This window comes from Barbus barbus (assembly GCF_936440315.1).
Source record: "Barbus barbus genome assembly, chromosome: 8".
NCBI classification, from domain to species: Eukaryota; Metazoa; Chordata; class Actinopteri; order Cypriniformes; family Cyprinidae; genus Barbus; species Barbus barbus.
The window spans coordinates 13,657,365-13,673,860 of record NC_136736.1 but is presented as its reverse complement, the minus strand read 5'-3'; the positions used below and the strand labels follow the sequence as shown (position 1 = coordinate 13,673,860).

General features: G+C 37.5%; 1 protein-coding gene across 1 annotated transcript in view; it reads left to right on the top strand.

Annotated features, from left to right (window-relative positions):
• epha6 (eph receptor A6) overlaps positions 1-14,791 on the top strand; it is a gene marked incomplete at both ends in the record, with an annotated part of 120,183 nt that extends 105,392 nt beyond the window's left edge. The window contains 13 exons of the mRNA XM_079423428.1: positions 3,930-4,054; positions 4,332-4,494; positions 4,912-5,020; positions 5,883-5,953; positions 6,056-6,181; positions 6,673-6,858; positions 7,920-7,981; positions 9,659-9,868; positions 10,291-10,440; positions 12,049-12,242; positions 12,470-12,619; positions 14,379-14,487; positions 14,756-14,791. Coding sequence (XP_079279554.1) covers positions 3,930-4,054; positions 4,332-4,494; positions 4,912-5,020; positions 5,883-5,953; positions 6,056-6,181; positions 6,673-6,858; positions 7,920-7,981; positions 9,659-9,868; positions 10,291-10,440; positions 12,049-12,242; positions 12,470-12,619; positions 14,379-14,487; positions 14,756-14,791 — 1,691 coding nt within the window. The remainder of the gene's footprint in view (positions 1-3,929; positions 4,055-4,331; positions 4,495-4,911; positions 5,021-5,882; positions 5,954-6,055; positions 6,182-6,672; positions 6,859-7,919; positions 7,982-9,658; positions 9,869-10,290; positions 10,441-12,048; positions 12,243-12,469; positions 12,620-14,378; positions 14,488-14,755) is intronic.
• Positions 14,792-16,496: the final 1,705 nt, after the last annotated feature.

The window sequence follows — 16,496 nt, the reverse complement described above, 5'->3', positions numbered from 1 at the left end:
TTATTACATATGTGGGTATATAGTATTTATAGAGTTGTAACTTTTAGTTTTAGTTACTTTTTCTTATTTGTAAGTCGCTTTGGACAAAAGCATCTGCTAAATGACAAAAGTAAGTAAAAAGTAAAAGTAAATCAGTCTAATTAATTATTTCCTGAACCGAATTCTTTAGAATGGTTACTGTATTAACATCTGTTTCACTTAAAGACCTTTTTTTGTATACATTATTACATACATTTTTGAATATAAAATACATTAAATATATTAATGCATTTAATGCAAAGTCTAAGGCTGCATTTATTCAATCAAAAATACAGTAAAACAGAAATATCACTACAGTATTTTTTTTCTGTTATGTATGTTGAAATCAGAATCAGAAAGAGCTTCATTGGCCAGGTATGTTTACACATACGAGGACATTGTTATAGTGACAAGCTCCACAGTGCAACAGAAAGATAGCAACAGGACAGGACACAGATAATAAAATAATAATATACAAATATACAAATAAGCAATGTACAAAACAGCAAAAACACAATATATAATATAGACTGAATAAGGGTAGAATATAGAGGTGAATAAATGTATAATAGAGTTGTGTGTTCCACGTTTAGTGTCAAGTGTTCATGAGATGGATTGCCTGAGGGAAGAAACTGTTTCTGTGTCTGGTCGTTCTGGTTCTCAGAGCTCTGTAGCGTCAACCAGATGGTAACAGTTCAAATAGGTTGTGTGCTGGATGTGAGGGGTCCAGAGTGATTTTACCAGCCCTTTTGCTCACTCTGGATAAGTACAGTTCTTGGAGAATGGGGAGGGTTGTACCAATGATTCGCTCACCAGTCCGGACTACCCTCCGTAGTCTTCTGAGGTCAGATTTGGTAGCTGAGCTGAACCAGACAGTTATTGAGGTGCAGAGGATGGATTCAATGATGGCAGAGTAGAACTGTTTCAGCAGCTCCTGTGGTTGGTTGAATTTCCTCAGCTGGCGAAGGAAGTACAGCCTCTGCTAGGCCTTTTTCACAAAGGACTCAATGTGATTGTCCCACTTCAGGTCCTGAGAAATTGTGGTGCCTAGGAATCTGAATGACTCCACTGCAGTCACAGTGCTGTTCATGATGGTGATTGGGGGGAGAGCAAGGGGGTTTCTCCTGAAGTCCATGATCATCTCCACAGTTTTGAGCGTGTTAAGCAACTGGGTGTTAAGACTGCACCATACAGCCAGCTCCTTAACCTCCTGTCTGTAAGCAGACTCGTCACCGTCCTGTATGAGGCCGATCAGTGTGGTGTCATCTGCAAACTTAAGGAGCTTGACAGAGGGGTCTTTAGAGGTGCAGTTGTTGGTGTAGAGGGAGAAGAGCAGTGGCTGTGGCAGTGTGCTGTCAAATTTCATGTGATGTTTTCAAATGTTTAACAGCCACTACTCCAGTCTTGTGTTAAGTGATCATCCAGAAATCATTCCAATATGGTGATTTGCTGCTCAAGGAATATTTCTGATTATTATGTTGAAAACAGTTTATTAGTTTTTAAGGAATCCTTGATGCATTTTTTTTTTCTCAGGATTCTTTGATGAATAGAATGTTCAAAAGAACCACATTCATTTAAAATATTATTTTATAACATTATAAATGCTTTTACTCTCACTTTTGACCAATTTGAAGTTTTCTTACTGAGTAAAAGTATTAAATAAAAGTCTAAAAAAGGACCCTAAATTTTTGAACAGTAGTGCATGTGTTTCAGAATAATTTCCGACTGATCGTCCAATGTGCCTTTAAAGATTTAAGACCGATAAAGATAAATATTGAATAAATCGTGAACTAACTCCCTGGCAGTCCTTCACTGGGTCTGTTTTGAGACATAATTTCATTTTGTTTATCTAACCAAGTTCAGCCTCCTGCCCTTTCACCAGCTGACAACCCGAGCTAAGGTCAGGCAGTCACAGAAAAGACGTTTTTGCCCTCTCCCTTCCTGTGTAATATTTAATTCTGAAATCAATCTCTACCTCTGAAAATAGCGACATGATGAGGCTTCATGATTTATTAAGGTGCTGCTTGTTCTCTACAGTCACTCTGTCTTCAATATTTCTGTGCAAACCTGCGAGTCTCTTCCTCACACGCGTCTAAAGTAGTCAGATGTCACGAGCTGCACGGGCCGTCCTCTCTCAATAAAAGATGAGCTGCCTCTCATGAGAGAGATTCAGCGTGTGGCATCTCCCTGAGTCAAGTCAGACAAACAACATGGGGGTCTCACCAAACACCGTTCCAAAATATCTCCACACAGCAAATTTGCAGAGACATAGTAGATGGAAGATAGACAGCATCTTACATTTAGATAAGACAAAGACAGAGATTGTGTCACAGGCGGTAACCCTAGCAAAACTGATGTCTTATTCTCTTATTTTCTCTCCAAATCACTTTCACTGATATCCCAGAGGACCTCAGACAGTGCCGCCCAATGCTGCACATCATTGAACGCTGCTCTCTGCCGTTTATCGGCTGCCCAAATCCTCTCTCTCTGCAACTTGCTATACCTAAAAGCCTCCCGTTCCCTGTCCACCCCTTATATTTTCCCAGCTGTTTTAACAGTGAGAGATTGATTACTTTGACAGAGGTAGTGATTACCGTGCTGGCAGTCTCAGTGGGCTTCCAGAGTGAATATTTACCTGAGAGAAATTCAATCAGTCAAGCTAATGCCATTCACCCACTACTTTAATCTGCTCCAGGATTCAATTAGAGATCGACTCCACCTACCTGTGGGCATCATTTTAGTCGCTGAGGTGAAAGGGGAGAAAAAAACGAAATGGTGTACAGTATTAGAAAGCAGCAGCAAACAGTTTTTGTGGTGTATATGATTGTTTGAGCATGTTTATGTGTGCATGTGCACGAACCGTCATCTAAAGTGCAGAGGCTTATAGACTTCACTAAATGTGCTAATTGTAAATGGCCTCAGATGCAGATCCTTAATGGATTTTCCTTGTGTTTTTCACTGGTTCTTCCACCTGACTGAGCCATGACTGAGTGCATTATCTTCACATAGCATAAGCAGAGCTCACTAATTACAATGATGTTCAAGATTTCAAAGCCAATTGTGTTAAAAGGAAGGAAAATAACATTTCAATTAAATGGAAACACAGTATCAGAGCCTAATTGCTTTTGCCAGCACAGTTGTTATAATGTCCAGAGCTTTTCTTTCTTTTTTTCAGCTCAAAAACCACAAAAAGTAACTGCATCAATATGTGATTTAAGAACCAGAATAACTAAATAAGATTTTAAAAAATTATAAAAAACACAAATCAAACAAAATCAGTCGAACAAACAAATATCCACACATGCAACTATTAAGCCAAAGTTCAATGGTATGCAAATAAAAAGAAGGTCAAAAGAAGAAAAAATAATAATAGGAGAGGGTACACAAACAATGATGAATTGTGCTTTTATGTGATTTATTTGCAATTCTGGGTAACACTTTATTTTAATGTGTGTAACCTTGTTACACGTTACATGTTCTAACTATTATATTAGCAATGAATTATGCATAACTACATGCAAGTAGCCCAAAGCCAAACCCTAACCAGATAGTAAGTACATGTAGTTAATTAATATTACTCAATACTTAAATGTATAATTACACTGTAAAATAAAGTGTAAGCCAATTCTAATATTATTTATTAATCAGTTTACAACCTTGATTAATATATAATGGCATTACTGAAAAAACACCTAAACATATTAGAGCTTATTTCTTAGTAGTTTATTGTAAAACCAGGTGTTTTGTGACAATGGTTTGTAGGTGCTGTTTATAATTTTAAGCACCAGATGGCAGTAAAGTGACCTGTTAAGAAAAGCTTATAGTAACAAACCCATTTTCAGTACATATTGAAACCCTCATTGCATCAGAAAAAAAAATGTTTCACCATACTAACTGTTTTTGCCTTTCAGGTCCGTCTCTGGTAGGTGTAGTGAGAAAAGACTGGGCATCTCAAACTAGTATTGCCCTCTCCTGGCAGGAAACTGAGCAGCCGCATGCTGCCATCCTGGACTACGAGATTAAGTATTATGAAAAGGTTACTCACCAGCTTCGTTTTTAAATCATTAAAAGCTGCTCAGAGGTGTCATAAATGCATTTACGCATCAATTATATATATTTATACTTTACTTTATAGCTGTCATACTTTACTCAGACTTGTATGTGTCGTTGTCCTTATTTATCATAATTTTGAGTAGGAAAAGAGCAGCCTTAACTCAGCTGTGTAAAGATGCCTTAAAATGAAAACATCAGTTACATAATGAACAGTACGCTAAATGAAGAATCTTGTTTTCTTCCTACCTTTATATTTATAGGAACAGGAACAGTTAAGTTACTCCTCTACACGTACGAAGTCTCCGAGTGTGATAGTGACCGGACTAAAGCCCTCCACGGTTTACGCTTTCCACGTGCGTGCTCGTACCCTTGCCGGCTACAGCAGTTACTGCCCCAAGTTTGAATTCGCCACAGGAGATGAGAGTAAGAGTTTCTTTAAAAATGCCTCATTACAATACCTATTAGCCTAAAACACTGTAGTTATGCCCAATTTTCTGAGATGGTGGTCACACCATGTCAGTGACGTGAGTAGAGTTTTAAACAAATGTTAGAAGGGAACATTATATGTTTATTGTGAATGATTTTGAGTGCTGTGTGATTTCAGTTCTGCTTTTTGGCTTATCTTAGTGCAGCATATGTGTTTAAAGACTCACCAACCATTCTCCTGGTGTTAAATCTATTTCTGAGATTGATGGAAGCCCCACTGACCGACTGAACGTAAACTTGAAAGTGACTTCAATGTTTTGTGCTTCTTTCTCTTTCTTTCTTTCTCCCTCTCTTGCTCTTTCACATGCACACACACACACGCACATACACACACACACTCTTTCACTATGTCAGACTCTGAGGAGACAGCTGATCAGGGCCAGGTGTTGGTGATTGTTACAGCCACAGTGGGGGGCTTCTCTCTCCTCATCATTCTCACCCTCTTCCTTCTCATCACTGGCAGGTAATGAGGGAGCAAATAATGAGGGGGCAGGTTCAGTAAATATGCTCCAGGATAGATGAACAGATGTTGTGTTTATATGTATTTGCTATCTATCTATCTGTCTGTCTGGCTGTCTGTCTGTTTGTTTGTATGTCTGCCTGCCTATCTTTTAGTCTGTCTGTCTGTGGATGTCATGGATATGTCTTTTCTTTCATTCACTCATTTACCCTTAATTTAGCTCCTTGCTTATCCAGCCATCTCCTAATAGGCCTGTTGGCCACAGAGCACCTTCCTATTTTCCGATTGGCTGAGCCATGTCACTGCCTAATTAGTCGGAATGCTGCAGCCTCCCGGCAGTGGCAGTGTCTGCTGCTATGAAATGACCTGCTGTGAGACTGACAGCAAGCTTAAACATGCCACACAGTCCTGTGATTCGCAAAATCAGCATGTGCAGCGCGCTGTGTGAAACCTCACTCAGCCAGCCCCTGTGCCATCACATCCTCGCACAGCTGCAGGGGCTGATGGCTCTGTGTTCAGCTGCTTGTGCACATTTGCAGGGAGGCTATTCTGAGCAGCTCTCAAATAAATCAAGAGCTATTGATGACGGACAGAATTAGTGTCTTCATTTGTCAAAAAAAATTAATTAATTTACAATTGAATACTCTTGAGATGTTCTCCCTGGAGGAGCATCATTTTAATTTCAACGTTTGAGGAGCTATTCAGCCATATATCTTGAGTCTTTCTGGTTACTGATCATAATTCAGCACCATGGACAGGGCCACTGGCTTCAGAACCATGGACAGCGCTGAGGTCTCTCATTGTGTTATGTAACGTACATCAACAAAAAACCATTGATCAGTTTCATTTCTTTTTATTTGAACAGGTGTCAGTGGTATATAAAATCTAAGATAAAGTCGGAAGACAAAAAAAGAACACAGTATCAAAATGGGCATGGTATGAGACCTTAATTACACACTCACTCACATACTGTATATTCATATTTTAAATGTATTCAGGAACAAAAATACAGATTTCAACCTTTGACATGTTTTATAGTGCCATTCCCGGGATTAAAGACTTACATTGACCCGGACACTTACGAGGACCCCTCACAGGCCGTTCATGAGTTTGCCAAAGAAATCGATCCATCTCGTATCCGGATCGAAAGAGTCATCGGAGCAGGTCAGAGCGCTTTTTATAGCTCACTTCAGTCTGATACTCAGTAGCCCATAATCTACTCCTGCTATTTCTGCAGCAAGATATAAAATGAAAGTGTTTTATGAGTTAGAAATAAATTGGTTAGAAGATAAAGTTCTTCAAAAATGTTTAAAAAAGCTGCTTCCGATTTCTTCATTTATCTTTCTATCTTTTAGTCTCTAGATCTAGGCTCTGGTTTCTCTTATGTGTCTAATTAAAATATATTTCAGATCATTTTCACAGTTAGGCTCTTAAATGCCTCTCTGAAAAATCACATTGTTATTCTCAGAAGACAAAATGATTAGAATCTAATCTTCAGTGAGATAAGTAGGAAATAATTCAATGTGAAATAATTGCCACAAAGAGACTTGTGAATTTGTGTCTTTGATATAGTTTGACTGCCACCTAGTGTGTAGTATGTAAGCAGTAACCCTAAATGTTATGACAGTGAATATGGACTTGAGTGTATTCTGCAGGCGAGTTTGGGGAGGTGTGCAGTGGCCGGCTCCGTATCCCAGGAAAAAAGGAAATTCCTGTGGCTATAAAGACTCTGAAGGGGGGATACACTGAGCGTCAGAGACGGGATTTCCTGCGAGAGGCGAGCATCATGGGACAGTTTGATAATCCTAACATCATCAGACTGGAGGGTGTGGTTACAAAGAGTAAGAAACGTTTTTGCATTCTTTTGCCTTCTGAAGATTCAAACCGCTGTTTAATATATCCTTAACACCATTCAAATGTCTGAGGTCAGCCAGATCTTGAATTTTCAGTAGCCATTACTTCAGACTTCAGTATCTATTAATCCTTCAGAAATAATTCTAATATGTTGATTTGCTACTCAAGAAACATTTCTGAGTATCAATGTTAAAACAGTTTAATATTTTTATGGAATCCATAATACTTTTTTCTTTTTTTTTTTCTTTCAAGATTATTTAATGAATAGAAAGTTCAAAAGTACAGCATTTATTTGAAAAAAGTATTATTGTAACATAAATGTCATTACTATTACTTTTGAACAATTTAATGCATCCTTGCTGAATAAAAGTTATAATTTATTTCAAAAAAGCCTTACTTAGCCCAAACTTTTGAACATTAATGCAATACCCTTCAGTAATGCGTTTAATGCAACTCTAGCAAAGACATTATGTCTGAATAGCATGGCAGGGCATACACAAATAAATGCATAAATAAAACAGATAAGGAAATCATGTAGTATCATGTATACTTGTCTGAATGAAACTGATTACAGAATAACTTGGATCATCATCAGCTAAAAGCTGTTTTCTCTCAGCAAAAAACAAATGTGTTTCTCTGCCAAGTTTGATACACTCACAGGTTCGGTCTGACATGTAGACAATCACTGATTTCACACTACAAATCAAACCTCCAGAAAAAAAAAGAAGAAACAAAAAAAAAACTCTTAATGTATGGTTCTAGTGTTGTGTCATGTCTTTCATCTATTTGGAACTACCATGCTACTAGAGATTAAATAAGGCTGTTTGGAGTAGTTAATTAAAATGGTAGATGTTGATGTAGAAGCATTATACACTAATTTCATTGAAACTAAGCATTGATGATGAAGGCAAAAGTGAACTTTTGGGTTTGACTTGAAGTCACACAAAGACACAGTTGAGTAATGTAGCAATGTCTGTTCCATTTCCCTCTGTTTCTTTCTGTATAACCTAGTCCATTACTTAAAGGTGTCCTGTTTTCCTCTTTGTAGGTCGGCCTGTGATGATAGTGGTGGAATACATGGAGAATGGCTCCTTGGACTCTTTTCTGAGGGTATGCAAGAACTCAATTCATTAATATGACACACCACACCTGACATTGCTCATAAACAGGACCTATCTAGAGAGAGCATTTTCTAATTTTCCAACAGATCGATAGTTGATATGAAATGCTTTTAGAAAGTTGACATGTCCTCCGGTGTGACAGTCTAAAAGAGTGGTTCTCAACTAGGGGGCTGGGGTTCATTTGGGGTCTGCAGCTAACAAAACAAGCAATAAAATAATTTAAAAAAAAATTATAAATCAAGATATTTCGGTAACACTTTAGTATAGGGACCAGTTCTCACTATTAACTAGTTGCTTATTCGTTCATTCGTTCGTTCGTTCGTTCATTCTTGGTTATCAGTTCTCAACTGATACTGAATTTCACTGAGAGACTACTCAATATTTGTTCTTTCCTCGATTTGAAGCAAAGCCATAAGGTTATTAAAAAGAAAAAGAAAAAACATTCTTAGCATCTACTGCAATGTATTCATCAACTACTATCCAAACACAAGGGATAATTCACCCAAAAATGACATTTCTGTCATTAATTACTCACACTCATGTCATTCCAAACCCGTAAGACCTTCGTTCATCATCAGAACACAAATGAAGATATTTTTTATTAAATCGAGAGCTTTCTGACCCTGCATAGACAACAACACAACTGACATATTCAAGACCCAGAAAGGTAATAAGGACATTGTTCAACATTAATATTATGAAGCTATGATACAACCTAGTCTCATTGGCATTTATGTACCTTGGTGCACTTTTTAGCGAGACACGAAATACGTACCAATAACTACATATTACTGCAGTTTCAGTTTCCTAAAGAAACAAACACTAGAAGCAGTAAAACTCCGACACCTTTTACTCCTTTTCACACAAATTTACAGTTTTGATTAATAAAGTGTATTTTTCACACAATTACTTTAAGAATATCATGTTACGACTTCAAAACAATATTAATATGCTGGGAGATTTGAAAACTGATGCTTTTGAACGTTAGCATTGCACATATCCAGCCTCGTATCTATGGGTTTTCATAGACGGTTGGTTTGTCCGATAGCTCACGGAGTATGGAGCCGTACTTAGAAGGCAAGGAGCTCTGGTTCGAAACCTGTGTAACTACAGTTCGTCAAAACAGTTCAAATCTGCATAAAAGGAAGTTGAAATGGCACGGTTGCATCAACAAATATATTTTTATACCAGTTTGGCATTTGTTAACACTATCGGGTAGGTTTTTATGTTTCCAACACGAGGTAGAGCATTACCTTTTAGGGACAGACCCCGGATATTTGAATTCTGAACCGCCGCAGTACGTACCTGTAGCAACATAATAAAAACACAGCAATACGTACCTATATCAACATCATAAAATGTGCCAGGGTTCACGTATTTAACCTGTGTTTTAGTGCCACTCAGTGGATATTTCTCTTTGAAACTGCGGCGAAACGTGCAGTAAGGTACGTAAAACGGTGTCGCACAGAAAGTGCACAGAGGTACGTATTTTTATGAGACCAGGTTGCTATGATAATACTTTTTGTGTGCAAAGAATCACAACTTTATTCATCCATTTCTGCTGTCAGATCTGGTTTAAAAGTGAATATTTTTATTGTTCATTGTGATAAACCTCTCCATTTCTTTTCTTGCCTGTCCTCCTCTTCTCTTCTCTCTTCTTTTGTAGAAGCATGACGGACACTTCACCGTGATCCAGCTGGTTGGTATGCTGCGTGGCATTGCCTCAGGTATGATGTACCTGTCCGACATCGGCTATGTCCACCGGGACCTGGCAGCTCGAAATATTCTAGTGGATGACAACCTAGTGTGTAAGGTGTCGGACTTCGGTCTGTCCAGGGTGCTGGAGGACGACCCGGAGGCAGCTTACACCACCACAGTAAGCCACATACACCCGCTTCAATATAGGTTCATTTAAATTCAGGGCCGTTCAGAGTTAATAACAATCTGTGCTCCTTAGACAGCCAAAGCTGATCCAGAATCTCTGGAGTTTAGCACTACTCTGCTCGTCATGTGCTAGTGAATGGGATTGAGTTTATCTAAGCAGTATAACATGAGATTAAGGTCTTACTCTGAGGAGTGATTGAGTAATTAGATTTATAATAAGATGATAAATGTGTCTGAATACATCTGAACTTTTTGTTACAGGTGTCTGAGTGTGTCATTTTATACACGTATATTCCAAGAAAAGCTCAATTATGACTCATCATTACATAACAAGCAATCTCCTTTGATTGTATAGGAAACACAAAGTGATCCTGCTTGCTATTATAATAAAAAGAAAAGATTTTATTTTGTCAGGGGGGTAAAATCCCCATCCGCTGGACAGCTCCGGAGGCTATTGCCTACAGAAAGTTTTCCTCAGCCAGTGATGCTTGGAGCTACGGTATTGTCATGTGGGAAGTGATGTCATATGGAGAAAGGCCCTACTGGGAGATGTCCAACCAAGATGTGAGTTGCTTGGTTTATTCCAATTCTACGAAATTGTGAACAATAGAGTTTTCTAAGGCATTTTTTTCTGGCCAAAATGTATTTCAGATTTTTGGGCAAAATATATGTTGTAAACAGCATTCAATATTTTTAAATATCAGTTTCGTGTAAACCTTCAAATGCTTTATTACAAATATTCTATTATATATATTCAATTAAATTCAATTCAAGTTTATTTGTATAGCGCTTTTTATGATACAAATCGTTGCAAAGCAGCTCTACAGGAATTTAAGTTTCCACAATATATTTATATATTACAGAACCTTAATATGTTTGACTTATGGCAAAATTTGGTAATTCTGTATGTTGTCTGAGCGTTGGCATCCTCCGAAGTCCTCTGAGGGGTTGGCATTATCTTTTCTCAGGTGTTCGGTCATCTCAGATCATTTAAGGGTTGGATCCAGACTGAAGCTTCTGTGATTCCTAGTTACCATGGGATGTTAATCCCGTGGCAGAAACAGAGAAACAAATAGAGACATAATTAGCATAGCTGCTGTTCCATCTAAGCAAAAATTATTTTTTCAACCCAAGCTAAAGAATAATAATAAATGTATATTTGATCAGATATAACTGCAGTACAAGATTATAAGATGCATTATGTGAATGCTTGGCTAAAGAGATGTGTCTTTAATCTAGATTTAAACAGAGAGAGTGTGTCTGAATCCCGAACGTTATCAGGAAGGCTATTCCAGAGTTTGGGAGCCAAATATATATATATATATATATATATAGAGAGAGAGAGAGAGAGAGAGAGAGAGAGAGAGAGAGAGAGAGAGAGAGAGAGATAGTCTGTGTGTGTGTGCATGTTTATGTGGTTTATGAGGACACACATTTGTATAATGACATGGGTATGAGAGAGGTATTACAATATGAAGGTGGTTTATGAGGACACTGCCTATGTCCCCGTAAATCAAAAGGCTTAAAAAAACATACTAAATGCTGTTTTTTTGAAAATCTAAAAATGCACATGTCTCCTGTGAGGGATAAGTTTAGGTGTAGGGTTGGTGTAGGGCAATAGCACACACAGTTTGTTCAGTATAAAAACCATTACACCTATGGAGAGTCCCCATAAACCACAAAAACCAACGTGTGTGTGTGTGTGTGTGTGTGTGTGTGTGTGTGTGTGTGTGTGTGTGTGTGTGTGTGTGTGTGTGTAAAACATGTAATTATTTTATTTTGATAAATGCTATTGTTGAATTTCTCAGAATTTTTAATCTGGAAAATTACTATGGAAGCTTGTTACAGAATTTAAAAAGTTAATTAATTAATTAACTAATTTAGAGATTAGCATGTGGCCTAATTTAATTCATCCTTAGCATGTGGCCTAATTTAATTCAAACACATATATTCTGTTAAATCGTAACATGTGGAACTCCTTGTAATAATAGTTTCCTTGTAATTCCTTTAGCTTATTAATTACCGCCTTAGCTGAATTTTTTCAATAGCTGAAGTGTTTCATTAGCATTGGCTAAATAATTGCATACCTCTGATGGCATCCCTAAAATTGTTTTTGCAAACATGGCCTTGTAGTATTTGTATCCCAATAGAGTTCTGTGTATCTTCCTGCAGGTAATTCTGTCCATAGAGGAGGGCTACAGGCTGCCTGCGCCCATGGGCTGCCCCGTGGCCCTGCACCAGCTCATGCTTCTCTGCTGGCAGAAGGAACGCAGTCGGCGGCCACTGTTTAATGATGTTGTCAGCTTCCTAGACAAGCTGATCCGCAATCCCAGCAGCCTGCTCACACTGGTGGAAGATGTAAATAGGTAGAATGATCACAAAAACATTTCAAAATCAACATTTTAATTGCTTGCTTAATTGCTTACTAGAATCAAAATGAGTGCCAGTGTTGAAATTATCATTTTAAACTGAAATTGTTAGTGTTTACTGACAGATAACTCTAATTACACTGAACTGTTGTCTCTTGCCTTGTGGGAAACGTGAGCCAAACTCTTGTTGTTTCACATACAGTATGTGTTGTGTGTCTAAACAGCTTCCCAGAATCCCCTGAGGATATGCCAGACTACCCCCTCTTCATATCTGTCGGTGATTGGTTGGATTCTATAAAAATGAGTCAGTACAAGAACAACTTCATAGCAGCAGGATACACAACCCTGGATTCTATATCCACCATGAGTCTTGAGTAAGTGGAGTCAAAACTACTGCGTGAAGTCCTGCTCAATGCTTTTTTACACTCCATTTAGGCTACAGGTGTTGTTTTGCATGCAAAAATGATCATGGTCACTCTCTTTAGTGGGTTTAGTTCAATTTAGTTGGCTTGCTTTAAGAGACTATTCTGATATATGCTAATTTGCAATTATTGTCGTAACACTTTATTTTACATTTACTTTAGCAGACGCTTTTATCCAAAGTGACTTTCAAATGAGGACATTAGAAGCAATCAAAACCAACAAAAGAGCAACAACATACAAGTGCTATTACAAGTCATGGTTAGCCTAACACAGAACACGTAGCAAGGTTGTTGTTTTTTTGTTTTTTTTGGGGGGGGGTTGTTTTTTTATAAAGAAAATGAGTAGATAGAATATAGAAAGAAGAAACCTGGTGTTTTTGTAAACCTATTTTAAGGTCTAATTCTCACTAACAGCTAGTTGCTTATTAGCATGCATAGCACAAGCATACTGGAAGTTTATTTATAAAGAACATATTAATGCATTATTCTGCTTGACCATGTTCTAGATCAGGGTTCCTCAAATATTTCCCTGGAGGGCCAATCTGCTGCAGAGTTTAGCTCCAACCCTGATCAGACTGGCCTACCTGTGATTTTCTAATGATCTTGAAGATTAGCATGCTCAGGTGTGTTTGATTAGGGTTAGAGCTAAACTCTGCAGGAGTGGGCCAGATTTGAGGATGCCTGTTCTAGATCCTTTAACCCGACCCAATACCTTAACTTAACAAATTTTTGAGTTTATTGAGGGAAAACACGTAATTAATAGTGAATATGTGTTCCCTATTCTAAAGTGTTACCAAACAATATACAAAAAGAAAAGATTCTGAAAGCATTTTACACCGTTTTAAGGGCATCACAAAATAATCCAACATGGCTTTATAGAAAAAAATATATTTTACTATATCATATGCTTAATATCATATTTTGGTGATTATTGGATGTTATGTCAAAGGTGTAAACCCAACCTAATAATTTATATTGACCATCCATGACATGTCAACAAATGGAAAATTCAGCCAGCTATTATTATCATGTCATTTATTGTGCTTTTGGCCTCAACAGTATGGGAGCTTTTTACCCCAAATACCATAGTTTTACATAATTCTTCAGTGTTGATCGAATTACCTTGAACAAAACTGAAAATCATTATCAAGACTTTGTCTCAAAATATATTCTGTAATTTTATAAGTTCCCATTTGCTACATAAATCTCTAACATTTGAAAAAAAAAAAATGAAATTTTTATAAAAACATTTTTCTGCCACTAAATATAAAATATAAAAAAGCAATTGCAACTTTTTATCTCACAATCACATCCTGTAACTCTAAGGGGAAACATAGGAATTGTGAGATAAAAAGTCACAAACACTTCATTCATTCATTCATTCAGTGGTGTAAACAAGCTACCATAAATATTAGATCAAATTAGCACAGAGCCAACTTCATGTTGCTGCTTGCAATTGTGTTGAGTAGTCACATGCTCATTAGACATTTAGAAACGTGTAATGCTGAGTTTTTGTGCCATCTGGTGTTAAGAGGAGAATAACATCAAATATGCCTTTTACCTTTGTACATCCATCTTTAGTCCCGTATAAAATGTGGATTTTTCAAGCAGTAAATTAATTTTATCCAATAACCATTTTCACGTTTTACTCATCATGAACTTGCCAATGAATTGCCTCAGTTTCAGAAGTCTCGTCTTGTTTTCTCAACAGTGATGTGAGACAAATCGGAGTGTCTCTGATTGGCCACCAGAGGAGGATAGTGAGCAGCATACAAGCACTACGACTGCAGTTCCTCCACGTTCAACAGAGTGGCTTCCATGTATGAAAATCTACATATACACATACACATACTCTCATACAGACGCTTCTCCCAGCATCGCTAGACCCCCAAAACACACGCACACACCCTTCAGGTCTGGACTGACTATCTGTTTGTCATGAGAAGTGATCCACAGCCTCTGTTTATATCATAATCCAGTGAAGACTTCCAGTTGAAACACATACATAAGAAAGCAATCTCAAAGACCATGAAGAAACATGCTAAATGTCATGAATTGTTTGTCTTCTTGATGAACTGTGTGTAACAGGAAAATTGGACCATTTACCCGGAGGAACCACAGTAAAAAATGGAACAATGGTACCATTCTGTTGTTACGAAGATGTCATCTGTCAATCATCCTGCAAGTTCTGTGATTGACTGGACTCCAAACCTGAGAACTTTGAATAGCATATTTGCTATTTTAATGTATTAAATTATGTGTCTTAAGAGATTTTCCTGGTTTATTCATCAAGCCTCTGAAATGAGAGACTACGGATCTGTTGAATGTCTTAAGCTTTAAATGGCTATTATACATTGTTTATCACAACTAATATTTATCCTGATATTTATATGTACGTGTGACTTTGTTTCTTTTTTGGTTGCATTTTGTTTAGTTCCTTTTCTAAGCAATATGTGCAGTCTTTAGAAAACCAAGAAAAGAGCCAAGGTAGGGAGTGGAGAGCTTTATCTTGCTCTGTTGAAAAAAAAAAAAAAGCCACACAAAACCATTGACTTCCTCAGGCTGTCAGCGAGGTGGTAAAAGTCTGACCTTTCAGAAGACTGTAAGCCATTTTCTTACTCCTGTGCACCACAGTCATATTGAACAAACTTAGACAAATCCATTCAGACCGAGATTTGAGAACAGCACACATTTGTTCAGTCTACTATGGTGTACAGATTCTATAGACACCTCTGATATTTTATCAGTTTGCCTTGCGACTATGAAACTATTGTCATATAGTCAGTGGAGAATCATTGAGGTGACAGGTTGCAGTAAAATGTTCTCCTATAGAGGACATGACAATATAGCACACTGCATGTTGGCAAGTATTTTTCCCAACACAGCAGGCCTACATACACGCATAACTTCAGTGGCAACATACACATTTGCAGTCTCTTTCGCTTCCACCAGACATACATACGCACAATACTGTACCATGTGCATTAGCTGATATAGGCCCCCATCCTTCGGTTGGCTCTTTGTACCTGAACACATGTTCGGGACACTGAGACCACTTGACAAACTTCAAGTTGCAATGTGCAAACGTCAAAAGCGCAAGAGAACCGAGTGCTTACTTCAAGCAGGGCAAGGGAAACCTCTGGGCAATCAGGTCATAATGTATTGTTCATAGTAAAATAATTGTACATTATTTTTTATAATTTATAAAGAGTACAGAGAGATAAAGGTGATATAGGTTGAATGTTTGTAAAAATAAATGATAACAGATATTTCTTGTGTTTTTGTGAGTCTATCACAATCAAAATAATGATTTATTATAATATGGACTGCGATTTTGCTTTCTAATATATTACAGAAAGAAATCATGAAGAAGCTACATGCAATTTAGTTGTAACAGTATTTGCAGGTCAGAATAGTTCGCCCAAAAATGAAAATTTATTAAAAATGTCTCCCTCACCCTCAGGCAATTCAAGATTTAGATGAGTTTGTTTCTTCATCAGAACAGATTTGGAGAAATTTAGCATTACATCACTTGCTCACCAATGGATCCTCTGCAGTGAATGGGTGCCGTCAGAATGAGAGCTGATTAAAACATCACAACAATCCACAAGTTGCAGGTTTGTAATAAACAAGTCCATCATGATGTTTGTTAACTTTAAACTGTTGCTTCCAGCTAAAATCAGTCATCTATCCATATTATTGCTTTTTCCAGTGAATAAGTTTTTTTGTCTGAATCAGGAGAGAGAGAAATGCACAGATCAAACACAGATTACATGCAAAAACAGTCCAAAAAGTGGATTTTGACAATCAATTGACATTTTATTAATCA